The sequence below is a fragment of the Orcinus orca genome, chromosome 10 (assembly GCF_937001465.1).
Source record: "Orcinus orca chromosome 10, mOrcOrc1.1, whole genome shotgun sequence".
Classification (NCBI taxonomy): domain Eukaryota; kingdom Metazoa; phylum Chordata; class Mammalia; order Artiodactyla; family Delphinidae; genus Orcinus; species Orcinus orca.
In genome coordinates, this window is record NC_064568.1 from 4,997,731 (window position 1) to 5,021,367 (window position 23,637).

At 38.7% G+C, this 23,637-nt stretch overlaps 1 protein-coding gene across 11 annotated transcripts in view; it reads right to left on the reverse strand.

Moving 5' to 3' along the window:
- The window catches only part of LOC101272154 (peroxisome proliferator-activated receptor gamma), a 221,340-nt gene that overhangs the window by 117,294 nt on the left and 80,409 nt on the right, over positions 1-23,637 (reverse strand). For 10 of the 11 annotated variants that reach the window (XR_007479746.1, XR_007479747.1, XR_007479748.1 and 7 more), the window contains 2 exons: positions 9,825-9,963; positions 1,855-2,054 (listed from right to left, as the gene is read on the reverse strand). Coding sequence is in view for 6 of the 11 variants with exons in the window: in XM_033414109.2 (XP_033270000.1) it covers positions 1,855-2,054; positions 9,825-9,963 (339 nt within the window). In the remaining 5 variants the exon portion in view is untranslated. Of the gene's footprint in view, positions 1-1,854; positions 2,055-9,824; positions 9,964-23,637 lie in introns of those variants that run through there. The other variant, XM_033414117.1, reaches the window with a different exon arrangement.

The window sequence follows — 23,637 nt, forward strand, 5'->3', positions numbered from 1 at the left end:
ATCTTCCGTTTGTTTCTCTACCTTTAAATGAACACGGTTTACTTTCCGTAGTCAAATAGACTATGGAGAGGTCATTTGCTTTTGTTTTGCTGTGCCCTGATCTTTTCATTTAAAGAACACGTAGACTCAGCTTCACTATGACCTATACTCCGTTGCCCTGCCCTATGGAAGACAGCGGCCCTCCTTACTAGAATTCAAGAACGAAACAGCAAAGGGAAAACTCCCTGACTGTGAATGTACTGGGACAGCAGAACAAGGTGGACAATTCCTGTCATTCTAAATATTCAGAAAAATAAACCATAACTCAGAATGCTTTCCCAAGGTGAAACTTCCCCAGTGTCTATGTCAGCCTGGCCACTGCTGGCCGATGGGCAGGACTGGCTTCAGGGAGGAGAACGCACCCGAGCGGGAGGCACAGGGCCTGCGCTCCGGTGTCGCTTCTTCCACATGCTAACTCTGGGACCTCAGGGCAAAGTGGTCAACCTCTCTGGACTTCAGTTTCCTCATCTTTAAAAAGAGGATAATAATAAAAGCTGTAAGGTGGTCATGGGTCTTGAACATAATAAATACGCAAGAATTAAAAAAAATTATAAACAGCTGGATACAGCTATAATACTGCCAGAAAACCTACTGCCCTTCTTGATATTTGGCTTTTAACGCAGCAATATCCCACAGAAGTTTTCTTTTTCTATTAGCTGATTCTACTCTTACGGTTTAGCTAAAAGGGGGGAAAAAACCCATCTTGAGATAGTCATCAAAATACATTAACGGGTGATAAAACTTTTCCCAAAATATAACTGAGTGGGGAAAGAGTTACACATTTCTGTCCAGTAATCGCACACCTTTCCTGCAGGGGTTCATTTGAAAATAAACGACAGCATAAGAAGGCTTTCAGGGGCTGGGACAGTGTCTTCTGAATGTTCTGTGGCTCTTACTACCCTAGGAAGCTGCTGCAGATATCATACTCAGAGTCAGACCCTACCTGTGAAAACTGCAGTAGAGAGATGTGACCCAGGTCACAGTGCAAGTTGACGGCAGAATTGGGACCAGAATTCAGGCACAGTTATATTTTGTTTTAATATAATTCCAAGTTGCTTTCTCAGTTTCCTATCAGGGAAGAATTTTGCTTCTTGGAAAACGTGACCCAATCACCATTATAACCCACTCTGGGTTTCCTAAACAGTGGTCATCAATGTGCCTGCAGATGTTTGAGAATGCATTGGGGTAGGCCTGGCTGCTCAGAGCCTCCAAGAAGATAAAATTCATACACACAATAAAAGGACAGAGCTTCCAGTTCCCAGGAATAATCAGGACAGTGCTGCAAGGAAAGAAAAGTGATGTAATATCTGAAATGTATTTTTATACCCCAGGGAGAACTTCTAAGAGGTAATTTGAGTAGTTCTGAATGATACAATAATGGGATTAACTACCTTTTCCAGACCTAGGTCAGGCCCTTCCCAGAGAAAAGCAGAGCTGTGTGAAGGCATATAGATGTGGCCAGTTATTTTGACGCCAAGAAAAGACATGGATCCTGAAAGAGCGTGATGGGACGAGGGAGGTCAGAGTTCATTTGTTCAAGTTAAGATGACCTGTACCTTTTTACACTATTCTCAAAAATTTTATTAGGAGAACTTGAAGGAGTTTTTCCCTTTTCAAAATGTTTACTTACCCTATCTGAAAACACTTCCTTTCCTCTGTTTCAGACTCAGCCTGTGGTAGGTACCAGCCAACAGCTGAGTGGTACTCCGCATGTGTGTGTGTGTCTGTGTGTAACATGGTAAGTCATTTACTCAAAGGGAAAACAACAACAACAAACCCAGCCACCCCAAATGAAGACAGTAGAAGAGAACTAACTGATTTGTCTGTTGTCTTTCCTGTCAAGATCGCCCTCGCCTTTGCTTTCGTCAGCGGGAAGGACTTTATGTACGAGTCATACAAATGTTTTGCCAGGGCCCGGAGATCAGCAGACTCTGGGTTCAGCTGGTCGATATCACTGGAGATCTCCGCCAACAGCTTCTCCTTCTCGGCCTGTGGCATCCGCCCAAACCTGATGGCTACAGAGGAAGAGAAACGGCAGGATGAATGACTGCGTTATTGTATATATATACATCACAACTTCTTTTATCCTTTCATTCATCAATGGACACTTAGGTTGTTTCCATTTCTTGGCTATTGTAAATAATGCTGTAATGAACATGCTGGGGGGGCAAATGAATTAAGTTGAGTCTTATTAAAAATGTTTTTGTCCTTTAACATCTAAGGGGTGAACTTGCAGTCCTATCAGGCCTTTGACAATGAGTAAGGCTTCGTCTCATGGTCAGTTTTCCACTTTTAACATGTTGATTTTGTAACAGTTGTAGCCTGTAAACGAGACTTATATAACACTATTGCTTTTCATATGACTGTTGCCAATAACTTACGTTTTTCCACCACTCTTTCTCGAGGAAAAAAAAAATGTACGCATTTAGAGGTTTTGCAGGATTTGGCAACCTAATAACTATCACTTTATTTTCCAGCTCCTTTAAAGTAAAACAAGGAGCAGCCTTATCACCATTATTAAGTAATTTTTAAGTTGGAGTAACATTTTTCAAACTATGTGTAAAGAATATTTAAACACTTGCCTAGGTTTCTTTCCAAGGTCGAGATGAGCAAGACACGACAGCTTCATCTCCTGACCCTGAAGTTTTACTTGACAACATTTAATTCATTCACTGAACACCTGTTTGATGGAAGACACTGGCTTGACAGACTGGACTGGGAGATGCAAGGATGAAAGGGACGCGTCTAGGAGATCCCAGATATAAAAGAGCCTAAATATACACGGATTATTCTCTCCCTCATGTACCGCTCTTTACGAGCTCCTTCCTTTCCACCTAAGCCGAGTTTAAGCTTCCGACCCTGGCATGATCTCCCCCTCATGCTCTTTCCTCCACCACTGGACTTACTGAAAGAGTCGTCTTCCCCTTTCTGTCTTACTATTTACTTCCCAACCCACTGCAATCTAGTTTTCCTCATTTAAATTCACCAAAACTTTGCTCTTAAAAGGATCCAGGGGCTTTTCTGGTGGCGCAGTGGTTGGGAGTTGGCCTGCGATGCAGGGGACACAGGTTCGCGCCCTGGTCCAGGAAGATCCCACATGCCGCGGAATGGCTGGGCCCATAAGCCATGGCCACTGAGCCTGCGCGTCCGGAGCCGCAAAAAAAAAAAAAAAAAAAGGGATCCAAAGCTTTCCTCACAGTCAGATCTAGGGGCCTCTTCTAAGTGCTCATTCTGCTTCAGCTTCCCAGCTTCCTCCCAGCCGTTAATACTGTTGACCTTCTCCACCCTCTTATTTCAAATTTTTCTCACACTGGTTTGTGCTTTTCTGGCTCTCCTGTCTTTCTGCCTGCTATATTCCAGACGTCTTTGACAGTGCCTCCTCCTTCACTTATATTCTGCTATTCCTAGTTTGATCTTCTCTCTAACTCAGAAAACGTGCTAATGACTCCTGCCCTCTCTTCCCTGAGATTTGGACCCCTATTTTTCACTTCTCACTGTGTTCCTTTGCACATGGATGCTGGATATTCCACAAATACCTCAAATGCAACATAAAATCAAACTTTTCATTTTCCCCTCCAAACTGTCTCCTCTTACTGTGTTCCTTTCTTGATTAATTCACTCTATCACCCAACCTAGACACCTCAAATAATCTCTGACAACCCCTCTCTCCTCGGACACTTGTATTCATTGGTCACTGCTGAGAGATTTCTCTCAATGCCATTTCTTCTCACCGTTCCCAATGTTTTAGATCACAGTATTGCACTGGTCTCCTGATGGTTCTCCCCGATTTTTCCCTCTCTAACTTCTCCTTTTGAGCTGTCAGCAGTTTGGTTTTTGGTAATATAGGTCTGATCACTCCCTCGCTTTATAAGAATGTGGTGCTACAGGAAAGGTAAGAAACACACAGAAGAGGAAGAATGGGGAATTAGAAGTCGGATGGAAAAGAAGGCTTTTGAACTGGGCCTTCAGCACCACAGAGGATTTTGACAGGGGACAGAAGGACACAATACTCAGAGCCCCAGAGGCATTCTACCACAGGGCACTCTGCAGGAACAGCAAAGTACGCAGTTTGTCTGAAATGTGTGGAAAGGGCAGCAGAGGGAAAAGGAGGTGAAGGCTAGATTATGGGCGGTAATGAATACCCTGCAGGTATAAGTACCACAGCTCCTTTAGGACTTTTTACTTTGTTATATTTTCTGAAAGGTAACATGTTGCAGTTTAAATTTATTTGCCATTCAGGCTTTTCTTTTTTTGCAACATACATAGTGCTTCTGTTTACAAGGAAGGAGAGGACTACCTTATAAATGCTAAATGCCACAAAAATCTGTGAAACCATTTTGCTAGCATTTTATGAAGCTGCTAAAAAATTATTTTGAAAGTTGTCGCTTTTTTTTCAATAAAAGAAAAAAATCCATCATTTATATAATAGGATATCCTAATCAGTAAAGCTAAGGTTTCACTAACTTTTTATATTTATAAAAATTATTATTTTTGTCCAAACTGAATGGTATGGGGAAACCTAGCTGAATGACTCATAAGTAATATAAGTCAACTCTTCTTTACTTCAGATTTTTAAAAAAATGCACAGCCTAAACTTATTATTTTATTATTTAGTTCATACAAAAAGCAGCTCTTGAATATTAGATATTCTCTAGTCAAAATTCTTAAAGACTGGGCTTCCCTGGTGGTGCAGTGGTTGAGAGTCCGCCTGCCGACGCAGGGGACGTGGGTTCGTGCCCCGGTCCGGGAAGATCCCACATGCTGTGGAGCGGCTAGGCCCGTGAGCCATGGCTGCTGAGCCTGCGCATCCGGAGCCTGTGCTCCGCAACGGGAGAGGCCACAACAGTGAAGAGGCCCACATAACGCAAAAAAAAAAAAAAAAAAAAAAAAAAAAAAAAATCTTAATGACTAAATTATCCTATTAAAAATAAAGAGGACACATTTAAAAAATATGATTAATGTCAGGGATCTTGACAGCAGGACTTCAAAACACAAATTGTACTTTGAAAAACTATAAAAATGTGTATGAGTATCCATTTGACTGAAGAAGCAACATTAATATACAAGAGTATTTTTATTAAGATTCTACAGATATCAGCATCACTATTTCAAAGTGTAAAACAAGTAGTAGCTGATACAATGATCACTGAGGAATTTGGTTCTTTATTTCTGCTTTACTTTCGCTTAGAGCTTTCCTCTATAGGTGGTGTCTAGACAGGGCATTGAGCTGACTGTGTTCGGGACAATGCAGGAAGACTTCGGAGCCGTCAGCAGGATGGTCTAGAAATGATGGATTGTTAAATACCAAAATAAGTGGAACTTCGTTTATCTTGATCATTATAGAAAAACAAAAACTTTCTTCCCAAAACGTATCAATCCAACACCTGGGTGCTTCTTCTACCTAATGCTGGATATTTGAGAAACAACTATGTATCCAAATAGAAGAATTCTGAAATCATGTCCTTCTACGATGTTTAGACTACATGTCACAGTCAAAATGAAAGTTCCACCTGAAGATGGAACCATATACCATGAACCACTAATCAAATATACCATTTATACTTTCCCTACCCCAGACTGCCCTGGATTTGTACTCTGGGGTTACATCGTTATGAGATCATCAAACATACTGACTTAAATTGCTGAGGAACTGATCAGAACATATGGGAGACCTGATTCAGGCATATGAAAAACATATAGGTGGAAACTTTTAAATTCAGGTAAATGACAGATATCTAGATATTTGGAAGACTGTGGCACTGTCTGTAAGACATGGACTAGCTGGTTGAAAAGTGAGGTAGGTTGTTTGATTTACATAGAATCATAGAATTTTCAAAGCTGAAAGGACGTAGCAATCACTGATTTTTTAAAAATTAATTTATTACTTTTTATTTTTGGTTGTACTGGGTCTTTGCTGCTGTGCCCGGGCTTTCTCTAGTTGTGGCGAGTGGGGGCTGCTCTTCGTTGTGGTGCGTAGGCTTCTCATTGCGGTGGCTTCTCTTGTTGTGGAGCAAGGGCTCTAGGTGCATGGGCTTCAGTAGTTGTGGCACACAGGCTCAGTAGCTGTGGCTCGTAGGCTCTAGAGCGCAGGCTCAGTAGTTGTGGTGCACGGGATTCGCTGCTCTGCGGCATATGGGATCTTCCCGGACCAGGGCTCGAACCTGTGTCGCCTGCATCATTGGCAGGCGGGTTCTTAACCACTGTGCCACCAGGGAAGCCCGCAATCATTGATTTTAGTGATTTTCCAACAATAGTTCCCAGAGTCCCTAGAGATCCTTGAAGGTGACTTCAAAGTCTCCTTCAAAGGTGGGAGCCGATGGCTAACCGGGAAGCTAAATGCACTGAAGGGACTGAACAGAGAGACCAAAGAGCAGAAGGAAAAGTAACACAGAATGGAGAGAATGCACTTTGGGGGATGTTTATTTCTTCTCGTGTGTACTGTGAATAGCAAGGAGCTGATCTTGGGGGCTTCCCTTGTGGCACAGTGGTTAAGAACCCACCTGCCAATGCAGGGGACACAGGTTCGAGTCCAGGACTGGGAAGACCCCACATGCCGCGGGGCAGCTAAGCTCGTGCGTGACAACTACTGAAGCCCGCGCTCCTAGAGCCTGCGAGCCACAACTACTGAAGCCCGTGTGCCACAACTACTGAGCCTGCGCTCCTAGAGCCCGTGCTCTGCAACAAGAGAGGCCACTGCAATGAGAAGTCCGTGCACGGCAATGAAGAGTAGCCCCTGCTCGCCGCAACTAGAGAAAGCCCGAGCACAGCAACGGAACACCCAATACAGTCAAAAATAAAATAAATATTTATATAAAATATTAATATAAAATAAAATAAAAATAAATTTTAAAAAAGAAAATACCAAAAAAAGTATTAAAAGAAAAAAAAAGGAGCTGATCTGGGTATAACCCTAGAAACCTCTTTTGATAAGTTGGTCAGTTATTACATTGAGGTCCATTCACACAAACTACTAAGAAAAAGACTTTCTATAAGAACGGAAACCTCATTACTGTTGGCCTCACAATGGCCAGAGCAAGGAATTTTAAGTAGTTACTACAATATCCTAGAAAACTTTGTATCTGGAAATGTTTCCTTCATCAGGATAATAGACAAAACTAATCAAAACCTACTTGCTGAGGTCCCCTTCATGTGTATAGATCAAATGGATGTTTTCTTTTCTGTGCAACCCGTTCCCATCAAAACCCATGAAAAGGGATTTTCTTAGTCATGTTTGCAATCCTGTAAATGCTGAACTGCATGTGTTTGATGCCATGACATTTAATTTCTTTTTCTTTCTTTCTTTCTTTCTATCTTTCTTTCTTTCTTTCTCTCTCTCTCTCTCTCCCTCCCTCCCTCCCTTCCTCCCTCCCTCTCTCTCCCTCTCTCTCTCTCTCTCTCCCCCCCCGCCCCCGACCTTTCTTTCTTTCTTTTTGCCTGTGCATGAACTAACCAAACACTCTACCAAGACTGCTCCTCTATCTGAATAGAGTAAGCTAATTGTCATAACAAGTCAAAAGATGACCTTATTATCAAGTTCATGATGCTTTCTTTGACTTTTCTGGAAAGATAAAATTATACCATCAATACTATATAGGTTGGACTTTAAATATTATTTGCTTATAAATAATAAGAAATAGGAGATATATTTTATGTGAATGTGTGCAAGCACTAGGAAATATATTTTTCTTCAATATGAAAAGTGACAATTTTTAAAGGACAAAAAAATAAATAGCATTAAAAGCAAAACTGGTCTCCTTTCCTAGGCAGTCTTAGTAATAATGACCTTAAAGTCAAGGATTTCTTCATAAAGATAAAATAAGTTTATTGCGGGCTTCCCTGGTGGCACAGTGCTTAAGAATCTTCCTGCCAATGCGAGGGACATGGGTTTGAGCCCTGGTCCAGGAAAATCCCACATGCTGTGGAGCAACTAAGCCCGTGTGCCACAACTACTGAGCCTGTGCTCTAGAACCCGTGAGCCACAACTACTGAGCCCGCATGCCACAACTATTGAAACCGCGTGCCTAGAGCCCGTGCTCTGCAACGGGAGAAGCTACTGCAATGAGAAGTCCGTGCACCACAACAAAGAGTAGCCCCTGCTTGCCACAACTAGAGAAAGCCTGCGTGCAGCAACGAAGACCCAACGCAGCCCAAAAAAAAAAAAAAAAAAAAGTTTATTGCAACTTGATTGCATCACCTAAAATATAACCCTTGAATTGAAAATTGGTAAAAACGCTTATGTTTTATGAAGTCTGAAATAAAGAGGAAACTGATGGAATTAGACCAGCAAATTATCTTGCAATTAATGACTGCAGTTGTATACACAGCAGATATAATCAACTGTTGAGGAAAGTTGGACCAAATTTCCATCCTGTCTAGTATAGCTGATGGATCTATTCAAAATATATTCTTACCTTTAGAGGAAATGACCCCATATTATGATACAAATATAATTTTTTAAACTATTTTTAAAGGGTAGAAGATCAGTTCAATTAGTGATTCCCAAATATCTTGATTTCTGCTATAAAAACCAAACATCTGCACGATGGAACAAAAATTTAATTTTCACAGATGCTTTGGAGTCCTTATAGATGAAGACTGACTTCAAATATTATATCTTCTTACCAGATTAGTTTTGAGAGAGGAAAAGGTAAAAGAAAAGAAAAAAAAAAAAACAGGGTATGTGATGACATGAGACTTTGGATTTAATTTGATTACTTTGGCATTTTATATCTCTTGAACCCATAATTATTTTGGAAAGAACTGATTAATTCTTGACAAATATAATACTACCAAATTACATCAAAATTATTTTTTGTGAGCCAGTCAACCAATGAGAGCCAAATTAAGAACTGTTTCTTCAAACAGCGCTGTCTTCCATGATGTTACTGAGTTAGTGCTACAGTTCATGAAAACATGGGTCTCCTACAGTCCTTCCCTCGTCGACATTCCAAATCATAAGCCTGACTTTAGACACAGGTTTAAAAAGTAGAAAGTGTTACTCTCTTATGTTACTATGGATACTGAAGCTTTGTGGAACTTTAAAATATTTGCTTAATCCACAAATTGTATGCTGCATAAAGTCAAGGATAGTGTTCTACTCATTTTTGCATAGTAAAGAGAAAAAAGGACACATATCTAAATTCTGATACACCACTTAAGTTCCGTATCCAGAAATCAGAATTTTCCTACATTAAAAGTAGAAACTACTATATATAAAATAGATAACTAATAAGAACCTGCTGTATAGCACAGGGAACTCTACTCAATACTCTGTAATGGCCTAAATGGGAAAAGAATCTAAAAAAAAAAAAAAAAAAAAAGAGTGGATATATGTACATGTATAACTGATTCACTTTGCTGTCTACCTGAAACTAACACAAATTTGTAAATCAACTCTACCCCCCAAAATTTTAAAAAAATAAAGTAGAAACTACTGATATATATAAGTAAAGTATAATCTGTTTTTAATACTATTAAAGCAACACAGAAAATTAACCGCAACTATCATTACATTTGTTTCAGAATACTACAGTTATATCCATTATCTCCCAGATTTCCCAGTCTTTACTCCCATCATGGCAGATGCTCAACTGTAAGAGAGAAGGATTCACATTTAAAGCTGAAAAATTCTGACCTAATTGAGAAACGTTTTAGCAGCATGCAGTATTCTGAAATCTGGCAATCGGTGGAAAAACTGTACACGTTTTCAGCAACGGCCCTCACGTCTACTGATCTGGCAGCCATAATGAGAATAGTAAAGTATGTGGCACTCAGGGTTCACTTACCATTATGAGACATCCCCACAGCAAGGCACTTCTGAAAACGACAGTACTGACATTTATTTCTACTTTTTTTGTGGATCCGACAGTTAAGATCACACCTATCATAAATAAGCTTCAATCTGATTGTCCTCCGGAAGAAACCCTGCAAAGGGATATGGAAAAAAAGGAAGCAAATTCTGAGTGTTTGTGACAATGGCTAAAGGTACACTAGCCTGGGTATCAGAGGCTAAGGTAGGTTCTTGACACATTCTGTCACTGGTGACTTTAGATAAATCACTTAATCTCTCTCAGTTTTCTCTGCTATAATATAAAGAACCAGAGGATCTCCAGTATCCTTTTTTTAGCTCTTAGACAGTGACCACAACCCACTGATGTCATTGAATGCATCTTGGCTCTACATCTGGATTTCAGCAAGCTCTAAGAAGTGCTCTGGCTTTAATGTAATGCAAATAAAACACCATGTAATCAGTTCAGTCTCTCTGTAAATCATTCCAACAGCATGCCCCAGCCTTATAATTGTGCTAAGCAGTTTGGCAAAGTTATAGTCATTTCATTCTAAAACATGAGCAGGGCCAATAAAAATCCACATGTGGATAATTTTTTGGAATTCTCTATGTTGCATAATTTCCTACAGAATTGGTTTCATTTATTTATGCATTTGAAAGAGTGCTCCATAATCGTTGTAGCCTACAAACAAGAAGAGATAACAGAAAATAACATGAGAAGTAATACATAAATCCTCAGAAAATTGACAGCTATCTCAAAATAGCAAGGATGTCCATTTGAGGCTAACTGAATTCTATTACATTTACATATTTTTGAAAGATCAGAAAAAAAATTCTAATGAGAAACATTTTCTTACTCCATTTTTTTTGTTATTGTTCAGAATATTCCTACTCATTTCTATTGTGCTCATCTTCATGAAACTCACTTCTTAATTCTTTCAAATGTATCTGGCCCTGTTTGACACAAAAAGCAATGAATTAGGACTGACTCTACCACTGACATGCATTTGGACTTTCTCCAGATTTCTACCTTGAACTCTAGACAAGTATGTTCAGCTGCTTACTTGACATCTTCACTTGGAAATCTAAAACCATCTCTAACCCAGCAGGTCCAACTGTGAAGTCCTAATCATACCCTGCAAGCTTATTTCACTGCAGCTCTCTCTATCTGAGCTGATACAACTCCAACCTTGAAGTCACTCTCAACTGCTTTCTCTCATGAAGAAAAGCTCTTGCTCTAAATACACAATTGCCTGTTTCCCTCACTGCATTCAAGTTGTGCTAACACCTCGACTTCTCAGCGAGGCTTATCTACCTTATTTCATACTGTGGCCTGTCCCTGTCCCCAACTCTCCTTGGCAGTTCTTGTTCTCCTTTACTCTGTTCTTCTTTTTTCCCAATAGCCTTTATGACTTCCTAACATACCATATAATTTACTTATTATATTTATGTTTATTTTCTGCTCTTCCCCTACTGCCCAACTAAAATTGTGAGCTCCCTGGGAGAAGGGATGGTCTCTTATGCCCCTAGATGTAACCCAAACGCCACCAACAGTGCTACGTTAAAATACGTTGAGTAAATATGTGTGTCATTTAACTTCCTTTCTAGGCCATCTCTGATATTTTGTGATTCTAAACTATGACTGAGATATTACAAGGCCACTAGCACACTCCTTTCCTTTCAGTTTTTGTTGCTATCTTATTAGAGGTAATAGTTACAAACATGTAGGAAATACATGTAACTATAAAATATAATAAGATAATTATCATACATGAGCCCATTGTTCAACCCAAGATTTAAAATCATAACCAGCCACTTGCTTGCACTTATGAGTTCTTCCCTTATCTAACTCCTGCCTCTGTGGCCTCTTGACAATATAATCATTATCCCCAATTTTGAGTTTATCGTTTCCTTGACCTTTAAGAAAATATAGTTTTATCACACAATCTATAAAACTAAATAATACGTTGCTTAGGTATGCTAGTTTGCGGGCTTTATTAAGTAGTATCATACTATATACAGGTATTGCAAATATATTCCCCTCTCTATGACTTACGATCCTTGAAGTTTACTATTTCAGTCTTTTCTTTTTTTTAACTTGTAAACCTTTTCATTTTGCTTTCATTCTTGAAAGATCACAGGGTGTTCAGTTTTTCCTCTTAACACTCTGAATTCCACTGTCCCTGTGCTTCCATTGTTTCTGTTGAGATGTCTGTTGTCAATTGACTTTGGTTGCATTTATATATTCTCTTTGTTTTTCATATTCTGCAGTTTTACTGCAGTGCGTCTAGCCATGGATTTCTTTCATTTGTCTTCTTGCACATGGTTTCTGCATCATGGTTTCACTTGTTCATCAGCTCTGGTGCTCCAATTAGTTAAATGTTAGGATTTCTTTTCAATCCTTCAATATTTCCCAACTTCTCTTTTATATTTTTCATCTTCTTAGCATTAATTACTCATTAATGTTCATCACGAAGGTAAACATCAGAACAGCCAAATAAGATGACAAAAAGTATATAATGACAACGGCAGAAGTAAGTAAAAGCAAACTTTTCTCACCAAAGTTCATCAGTAAGAAGAGTTCTGTACGTTACTATTCATCACTAAAGAAGACATATTTTTAATATTCAAAGATCCTATGAATACTTAAAGAACTAAAAGAGGCTTCAAATTCTAGCAGATTCTGGGTAGGACATATTCTTTAAGACACTGTTGGTCTCATTCTTAGTAATTTCTTTGCATATATCTTTCAGTTCAATAATCCTTTCTTCTCCTGTTTCTAGTATGTTATTTAACCCTTGTATTGAATTTTTATTTCAATGATTGCATTTTTCACTTTTAGAAGTTTCACCTGTTTTCAGAGCTGTTGGTCAGGTAGTCTATTATTGCTCATTCATTGCTATGATTCTGCCCTCTATCTTTGAACAATTCATACACAGCTGTTGTACATTCTGTATCAGGCAATTCCAATATCTGCTTTCCTTGGGTAGGGGTGGAGAGGCCTAAGTCTGTTTTTTTGTTTATTTGTTCACTTCTGGTGAATGTCATCAAGTTGATTGCCTACTTAAGTGTTCGCTGACATTTTATTTTGAACTCATTTCTTGACCTTAAACTGTGAGAATCCTACAGGGTCTAAATTGGGAATTCTTTCCTCCAAAGAGAATTTAAAGATCCTTCTGTTGAAAACCAGGAGTGACACTGGCTTATGACTATTTCAGACTCTCTTGAGAATTGTGGCTCAACTCAGAAGCCCCAGACTCAGCTGCACCTCACTGACAGCTCAGAATACTGACATAGGCATCTACCTGTAGGGCAATGCTGCACTTCAGTATTCCTATGGGCATCTATCGTGAGGAAACTCTGCCCTGCCCCTCCAAGTATGCCTGCAGCTACATCTCAAGACCTAGGATGTTTTGTTTGTTTGTTTTGCTATTAACGTTTTGGAGAGTTTTCCCTACCTCTTGTGAGATCACTAATATCTCAAACGGTATGTCCTGTGTAGGGTATGCTGGAAAGTTAAGCCTCTTTAATTCTCAAAGGGTTATAAGAAGGTTTAAATATTTAAAAGCCATTTCCCCCCCAATGATTCACACAAGGCTAAAGTACAGAACTGTTGTCACTGATAAATACAGGTGAGAAATTTTGTTTTGATTTTTGCCATTGTGACCATATATTTTTTATGATATCCTTGACTGCTTCTCTGATGTTCACTGTTAAAACCTAATATTAGTGGTTGAAAATGCTGCTTGGCTAGCTGACAGGTCCCACAGTACTCACCTATCTGGCATGGTTGGAGAGGAAGGCTTTTTAATAAGAGAACTATGTTTTTTAAGCTTAACCCTTATAATGTAATTTTTTGTTTTGACTCCTATGATGTCTTTCAAAGTGTATCACACTCTTTTTATAATGATTCCAATGTTGAAGGATAATCATTCTGTATATCATTTACACACTGACTATGCACCTAAAATCTTGAACTAAATATACACAGACTCCAGCACAATCTTGGAATTTACTTTTACTTTTCTTTTAAGACTAAGTTCATGATAACCAACCATTTTCTTGCAATTTGACTCTTTCAAGAAATCTAGAGAGGAAGATACGAGGCTCTCAGTGTTTCTTCTGTAAAATTATTTCTTGACTTGAAGAATGAAGCAGGCTTCTCAAAAGTTTCTTCATATTGCCAATAAAGAAACACTCTCTAACAACACTCTTTTTTATTGTGTCAGCGTCCATAAAGTGATGTGCAATTCCAACAGCTCACAGTTCTGATTATCATGAAGTCTGTGAACTGGTGTGATGGAGATGCACCAGTCACCATTTCAGAAAATGGTTTTGTGTATATTTTTATTATAAAGTCTTCATATTTGCTTGTGAGAACGTAATGCCTGTTTTTTGTTTTTTCTGCTTTAAAAAAAACTACTCCAACCTATCCTTCATTGTTTTACAAGTAACAAAACTTCAGGTGCAATGAGACCTAAGAGCGGTATTGTTAAGTTTACAATGAGATTAAACGCCCTGTGTTGGACCTGCATTCAGCTTTATCATGAAATGGTATGGCCCATAGGGGCTGAATCAACGAGCTGCCACTGGCACATGGGAATATACTAAAAACTCTTTCTGAGGTAGGATACAAAAAATACATAGAAATACAAAAACAGGGCTTCCCCAGTGGCGCAGTGGTTGAGAGTCCGCCTGCCGATGTGGGGGACATGGGTTCGTGCCCCGGTCCGGGAGGATCCCACATGTCGCGGAGCGGCTGGGCCCGTGAGCCATGGCCGCTGAGCCTGCGTGTCCGGAGCCTGTGCTCCGCAGCAGGAGAGGTCACAGCAGTGAGAGGCCCGCGTACTGCAAAAAAACCCCAAAAAACAAAAAAACAAAACCAGATTATACTCTATTGTGTGGTAGATTGTGCTTCCTTATGCCTTTAGCTAAGTCTATGGTTCTAAAATGATCTTTCACTAAAGGCATAAAATAGAGAAAAAAATAAGTGTCCAAATTGTAAGCAATAAATGCCAGCTGTGAAAGCTGTAGAACTTATTAGTCTTTCAGTAGCTACAGGTTATACATTGCCTAAATCTGTAATGTTAACAACCAAATACTCCATCACTGTTTCCCTGTAATCCAAACCCAATCTTTTTATTCCTATCTGAATTTTGGCCAGGATCACCAACATAAACCTGTTCCACTGGCACTGTAAAGCTGTTTAAAAAGACCTACTGACAGTTATCTTAAGGATTATAACTATTTTTTGCAATCCATAAATTAGTTTTCAGGTTTGTGGTCAACTGTATTTTAATTATGGGTATAGCCCACATTCTACTGAAATGACAAATGTTAAATTGCCAAACCACCTTTCAGAAAATACATACAGGTGAGTCTAACACGTGTGTGAATTTCATTTTCACTGAGTATTGTTGATGAACTGAGGTGATATCTTTGATTACTGACAGCCACTGGTCTAATTTAGCTGCATTCAGAGTGTGGCAGCAATTTTGTTTAACTCCACAGTAGCAAAGAATGAGTCAGTATGTCTTCAGCTTCATTCCTTGTAACAGTGGTTCTCAAACTTTTTGGTCTCCATATCCCTTTACTCTATTTTTTTTTTTTTTTTTTTTTGCGGTACGGGGGCCTCTCACTGCTGTGGCCTCTCCTGTTGCGGAGCACAGGCTCCAGAAGCGCAGGCTCAGCGGCCATGGCTCACGGGCCCAGCCGCTCCGCGGCATGGGGGATCCTCCCGGACCGGGGCACGAACCCGTGTCCCCTGCATCAGCAGGCGGACTCTCAACCACTGCGCCACCAGGAAAGCCCACACCCCTTTACTCTTGTACAAATTGTTGAGGTTTCCAAAGCTTTTGTTTAGGTGGGCTATACCTATTAGCATTGATCAGACTAGAAATAAAACCTGAGAAATTACTATGCACAAGAACACACAAGCCACATTCCATCAGGCATCAGAACTATGCTAACATTCCATGTCATGTAGTTTCTGGAACACTCCACTTACAGTCCTGAGAGAATGAAAAAGGTAAATAACAACTTATTATTATTATGAAAATATCGTCAACCTCATGGGTGTCTTGAAAGGGTCTTAGGGACCCCATTCCCAGATCACAATTTGAGAACTGATGACTTATATACTTGAAGAAGCCAAATTACATTATTCCTCTAACGTTTTTCTTGTTCTTATCTTTAAAATGACCAGATGTCTATTTTCCCTTCCAAGGATAGCATAACCTTCCTTGCATTTTAGTCTAGGAAGTCTGTAATCCATATTTTGGATGGTTTCCAAGTTACTGCAGGTTACTATACTATACTGTTAATTTTTTTCTACTGTTTTTCTTTATTTGTTTATATCTGGTATGTGAAGGACTCCCCTAGATTCGTCAGGTCTTAAGTGTTCATTCTCCATTTTTGCCTTAGAACATTTCTGTTTGTAACTCGAGGGCACTTGGGTTTTCTCCTCCCTGTTTTCTTTTTGCTACTTTTCTTCTTTGCTTTCTTTTATCTTCTAAGTTTTTATGCCCTCAGAACTTAGCTACTTACAATATTTGTCTTTCAGTTTTTAGCTGTTCTCAGAAATGTTAAAACTCTCTACAGGCAGAAGCAAGAAGAACAACAATCCTGCAGCCTGTGGAACAAAACCCACATTCACAGAAAGATAGACAAGATGAAAAGGCAGAGGGCTATGTACCAGATGAAGGAACAAGATAAAACCCCAGAAAAGCAGCTAAGTGAAGTGGAGATAGGCAACCTTCCAGAAAAAGAATTCAGAATAATGATAGTGAAGATGATCCAGGACCTCAGAAAAAGAATGGAGGCAAAGATCGAGAAGATGCAGGAAATGTTTAACAAAGACCTAGAAGAATTAAAGAACAAACAAACAGAGATGAACAATACAATAACTGAAATGAAAAATACACTAGAAGGAATCAATAGCAGAATAACTGAGGCAGAAGAACGGATAAGTGACCTGGAAGACAGAATTGTGGAATTCACTGCTGTGGAACAGAATAAAGAAAAAAGAATGAAAAGAAATGAAGATAGCCTAAGAGACCTCTGGGACAACATTAAACGAAACAACATTCGCATTATAGGGGTCCCAGAAGGAGAAGAGAGAGAGAAAGGACCAGAGAAAATATGTGAAGAGATTATAGTCGAAAACTTCCCTAACATGGGAAAGGAAATAGCCACCCAAGTCCAGGAAGCGCAGAGTCCCATACAGGATAAACCCAAGGAGAAACATGCCGAGACACATAGTAATAAAATTGGCAAAAATTAAAGACAAAGAAAAATTATTGAAAGCAGCAAGGGAAAAACGACAAATAAAATACAAGGGAACTCCCATAAGGTTAACAGCTGATTTCTCAGCAGAAATGCTACAAGCCAGAAGGGAGTGGCAAGAAAAACGTAAAGTGATGAAAGGAAAGAACCTACAATCAAGATTACTCTACCCGGCAAGGATCGCATTCAGATTCGATGGAGAAATCAAAAGCTTTACAGAGAAGCAAAAGCTAAGAGAATTCAGCACCACCAAACCAGCTCTACAACAAATGCTAAAGGAACTTCTCTAAGTGGGAAACACAAGAGAAGAAAAGGACCTACAAAAACAAACCCAAAACAATTAAGAAAATGGTCATAGGAACATACATATCAATAATTACCTTAAACGTGAATGGATTAAATGCTCCAACCAAAAGACACAGGCTTGCTGAATGGATACAAAAACAAGAGACCCACTTCAGACCTAGGGATACATACAGGCTGAAAGTGAAGGGATGGAAAAACGTATTCCATGCAAATGGAAATCAAAAGAAAGCTGGAGCAGAAATACTCATATCAGATAAAATAGACTTGAAAATAAAGAATGTTACAAGAGACAAGGAAGGACACTACCTAATGACCAAGGGATCAATCCAAGAAAAAGATATAACAATTATAATATAGGAGCACCTCAATACATAAGGCAACTGCTAACAGCTATAAAAGAGGAAATCGACAGTAACACAATAGTGGGGGACTTTAACACCTCACTTACACCAATGGACGGATCATCCAAAATGAAAATAAATAAGGAAACAGAAGCTTTAAATGACACAATAGACCAGATAGATGTAATTGATATTTATAGGACATTCCATCCAAAAACAGCAGATTACACCTCTCAAGTGTGCACGAAACATTCTCCAGGATAGATCACATCTTGGGTCACAAATCAAGCCTCAGTAAATTTAAGAAAATTGAAATCATATCAAGCATCTTTTCTGACCACAACGCTATGAGATTAGAAATGAATTACAGGGAAAAAAATGTAAAAAACACAAACACATGGAGGCTAAACAATACGTTACTAAATAACCAAGAGATCGCTGAAGAAATCAAAGAGGAAATCAAAAAATACCTAGAGACAAATGACAATGAAAACACGACGATCTGAAACCTGTGGGATGCAGCAAGGGCAGTTCTAAGAGGGAAGTTCATAGCTATACAAGCCTACCTCAAGAAACAAGAAAAATCTCAAATAAACAATCTAACCTTACACCTGAAGGAACCAGAGAAAGAAGAACAAACAGAACCCAAAGTTAGCAGAAGGAAAGAAATCATAAAGATCAGAGCAGAAACAAATGAAATAGAAACAAAGAAAACAATAGCAAAGATCAATAAAACTAAAAGCTGGTTCTTTGAGAAGATAAGCAAAATTGATAAACCATTAGCCAGACTCATCAAGAAAAAGAGGGAGAGGACTCAAATCATTAAAATTAGATGTGAAAAAGAAGTTACAACAGACACCGCAGAAATACAAAGCATCCTAATAGACTACTACAAGCAACTCCATGCCAATAAAATGGACAACCTGGAAGAAATGGACAAATTCTTAGAAAGGTATAACCTTCCAAGACTGAACCAGGAAGAAATAGAAAATATGAAGAGACAAATCACAAGTAATGAAAATTGAAACCGTGATTAAAAATCTTCCAACAAAAAAAGTCTAGGACCAGATGGTTTCACAGGTGAATTCTACCAAACATTTAGAGAAGAACTAATGCCCATCCTTCTCAAACTCTTCCAAAAAATTGCAGAGGAAGGAACACTCCCAAACTCATTCTATGAGGCCACCATCACGCTGATACCAAAATCAGACAAAGATACTACAAAAAAAGAAAATTACAGACCAATATCACTCATGAACATAGATGCAAAAATCCTCAACAAAATACTAGCAAACAGAATCCAACAACACATTAAAAGGATCATACACCATGATCAAGTGGGATTTATCCCAAGGATGCAAGGATTTTTCAATATATGCAAATCAGTCAATGTGATACACCATATTAACACTGAAGGAGAAAAACCATATGATCATCTCAATAGATGCACAAAAAGCTTTTGACAAAATTCAACACCCATTCCTGCCTGCTCCATAACTCTGGAGAGTTATGATAAAAACTCTCCAGAAAGTGGGCAGAGAGGGAACCTACCTCAACATAATGAAGGCCATATATGACAAACCCACAGCAAACATCATTCTCAATGGTGAGAAACTGAAAGCATTTCCTCTAAGATCAGGAACAAGACAAGGATGTCCACTCTCACCACTATTATTCAACATAGTTTTGGAAGTCCTAGCCATGGCAATCAGAGAAGAAAAAGAAATAAAAGGAACACAAATTGGAAAAGAAGAAGTAAAACTGTCACTGTTTGCAGATGACATGATACTATATATAGAGAATCCTAAAAATGCCACCAGAAAACTAGTAGAGCTAATCAATGAATTTGGTAAAGTTGCAGGATACAAAATTAATACACAGAAATCTCTTGCATTCCTATACACTAATGATAAAAAATCTGAAAGAGAAATTAAGGAAACACTCCCATTTACCATTGCAACAAAAAGAATAAAATACCTAGGGAGACAAACGACCTGTATGCAGAAAACTGTAAGACACTGATGAAAGAAATTAAAGATGATACAAACAGATTCAGAGATATACCATGTTATTGGACTGGAAGAGTCAAATTGTGAAAATGACTATACTACCCAAAGCAATCTACAGATTCATTGCAATCCCTATCAAATTACCAATGGCATTTTTTTTACAGAACTAGAACAAAAAATCTTAGAATTTGTATGGAGACACAAAAGACCCCAACTAGCCAAAGTAGTCTTGAGGGAAAAAAACACAGCTGGAAGAATGAGACTCCCTGACTTCAGACTATACTACAACGCTACAGTAATCAAGACAATATGGTACTGGCACAAAAGCAGAAACATAGATCAATGGAACAAGATAGCCCAGAGATAAACCCACGCACCTATGGTCAACTAATCTATGACAAAGGAGGCAAGGATATACAATGGAGAAAAGACAGTCTCTTCAATAAGGGGTGCTGGGAAAACTGGATAGCTACATGTAAAAGAATGAAATCAGAACACTCCCTAACACCATACACAAAAAGAAACTCAAAATGAATTCAAGACCTAAATGTAAGACCGGACACTATAAAACTCTTAGAGGAAAACATAGGAAGAACACTCTTTGACATAAATCACAGCAAGATCTTTTTTGATCCACCTCATAGAGTAATGGAAATAAAACCAAAAATAAACAAATGGGACCTAATGAAACTTAAAAGCTTTTGCACAGCAAAGGAAACCATAAACAAGACGAAAAGACAACCCTCAGAATGGGAGAAAATATTTGCAAACGAATCAACAGACAAAGGATTAATCTCCCAAATATATAAACAGCTCATGCAGCTCAATATTAAAGAAACAAACAATCCAATCCAAAAATGGGCAGAAGACCTAAATAGACATTTCTCCAAAGAAGATATACAGATGGCCAAGAAGAACATGAAAAGCTTCTCAACATCACTAATTATTAGAGAAATGCAAATCAAAACTACAATGAGCTATCACCTCACACCAGTTAGAATGGGCATCATCAGAAAATCTACAAACAACAAATGCTGGAGAGGGTGTGGAGAAAAGGGAACCCTCTTGCACTGCTGGTGGGAATGTAAATTGATACAGCCACTATGGAGAACAGTATGGAGGTTCCTTAAAAATCTACAAATAGAATTGCCATATGACCCAGCAATCCCACTACTGGGCATATACCCAGAGAAAACCATAATTCAGAAAGACACATGCACCCCAATGTTCATTGCAGCACTATTTACAACAGCCAGGACATGGAAGCAACCTAAATGCCCATCGACAGATGAACGGATAAAGAAGATGTGGTACATATATACAGTGGAATATTACTCAGCCATAAAAAGGAACGAAATTGGGTCATTTGTTGAGACGTGGATGGATCTAGAGAGACTGTCATACAGAGTGAAGTAAGTCAGAAAGAGAAAAACAAATATCGTATATTAACGCATGTAGGTGGAACCTAGAAAAATGGTACAGATGAACCCGTTTGCAGGGCAGAAGTTGAGACACAGATGTAGAGAACAAACGTATGGACATTAAGGGGGGAAGCCCCGGGGGTTGTTGTTGGTGGTGTGATGAATTGGGCGATTGGGATTGACATGTATACACTGATGTGTATAAAACTGATGACTAATAAGAACCTACTGTATAAAAAAATAAAATAAAATTTAAAAAAAAATTTCACAAAGAAAAAAAACCACCTCTCTACAAATATCTGATGAACAGAATCACAGTGAAACTATTTGCTTAAGCCTTCTAGTTTTCTAAGTGTTTTACCAGCCCATAAAAATAATAATTTATTGTGGAAACTTAGCCAACCATACTTTTATTTATCAGCATAAATTACCAACATGACCAAAAGTAAATGATTTCTTTGGGTATTTCTCAGAATTTAGCCACTATTTCCTCAAAATTATATAAATCTAACTCAATAAAATGACATGTTCTTACTACTCCTTGGGAAGATAATGATTTCATATAAGATCACAGATATTTTAGTTTGGTTTCAATCACAGAATGAATGGGTTTTCGTGTTTTAAACGAAAGCCATCTCTTGCCAGTAGTATTTCAAGGAGTCATTTTGGAATTTTAGAACTTAGAGATGAATAAGAAGCCCTCGGGGAGCTAATCTAACCAAGCTGTTTTACACACGAGGTGTCTGAAGGCTGAAGTGCTCATGTGATTGGTTAGGGACCTTGGGCAAGTGGCCAGGTGACCACTAGCTTGTCTCTTTCACTTTATTAAATTGCCTTTGGAGTAATAAACTATTGGACTGAAGAGGTTTTAGAGATCATCTAATTCAACACCATCATTTTATAGAACTGAAAACTTAGACAGAATATGGTTTAAAAATGATAATATGCAAAAGTATCTTGCACAATATCTGGCGCATAGTAGAAATTCAATAAATATTAACTTCCTTTTTTGGCCCATGGTCGTTAGGAACCCAGATATTCTAACACCTACCTAACTGCTGTCATATATCATTATTCTGAACAAAAAAGCCCAACTGACGATTGAATCTGATCTTACCTTTTATAAGCAGCATTATTTTATAAGGTAAGTATTTATGAACAATTTATTCTGAGCCCTGGAGTATATAATAAGTACTATTCGATTACTATTTTATTCATTGAGCCTATTAGAATTAATTCTTTTAAAATACGAACTACATTTTAAAATATGAGTAGAGGGACTTCCCTGGTGGCGCAGTGGTTAAGAATCCGCCTGCCAATGCAGAGGACACAGGTTCGAGCCCTGGTCCAGGAAGATCCCACATGCCGCGGAGCAGCTAAGCCCGTGCGCCACAACGACGGAGCCTGCGCTCTAGAGCCCATGAGCCACAATTACTGAGTTTGCATGCCACAACTACTGAAGCCTGCACGCCTAGAGCCCTGTGCTCCGCAACAAGAGAAGCCACCGCAGTGAGAAGCCCACGCAATGCAACGAAGAGCAGCCCCCGCTCACCACAACTAAAAAAAGCCCACGCACAGCAACGAAGACACAACGCAGCCAAATTAATTAATTAATTAAATTAAAAAAATAAAATAAAATATGAGATTAACATTTTCTTAATAATTGGGCAGAATATTACTAAATGAACTTTCCAAAATACCCTTTTTCACAAAGAAAAGAGGTGAGGAGAAAGAGTACCTCCTTTCCAAAACAGTTACATCGCTTTGCCTGCTCCTAACACATAGCTCAAACTGATGCTGGAACAAGAAAGCACAGAGCACTGGTTTAGGAGTCATAAGATATACGTTCTGGTCCTGGCTCTGCCACTTACTGATGGATGACCATGGGCAAGTCTCACTGATTCATGATTTCTACACCTGTAAAGTGGCCATACATAAGTTTGACTTTATAGGACCGTTCTAAGGCTCAAATGAAGATTATCTATCTATCCATCTATCTATCTATCTATCTATCTATCTACCTACCTATCTACCTACCTACCTACCTACCTACCTATCTATCTATCTATCTATCGGGTCCTACATACACAGAATATTCCATGGTATAGTGAAAAACAATATAGAATATTCAGGAAATCCGGGTACCGGTCTGGGTCAGCTCATCACTGTCTTTCCATGATACCTTGAACAAGTGACTTTTTTTTTTTTTTTTTTTTTTTTTTAAATCTGCAAAATGCAAGGTTCAAATTAGATGGTGCTGCACAGGACCAATTTGGAAAAAGGGAAGTGAGGCAAAGTAGCCTTGCTTTGAACAATTTTCTTAGGTTTTCAAGTATTATATCATTTGAAGAATGGGTTTTGCCAAAAATATTTAAAAGCTTCACAATGTTATCTCAGTTCTTTGCCATCTGTTTGCAACAGGAAATGAAATAATAGGTACATTTTCAGCA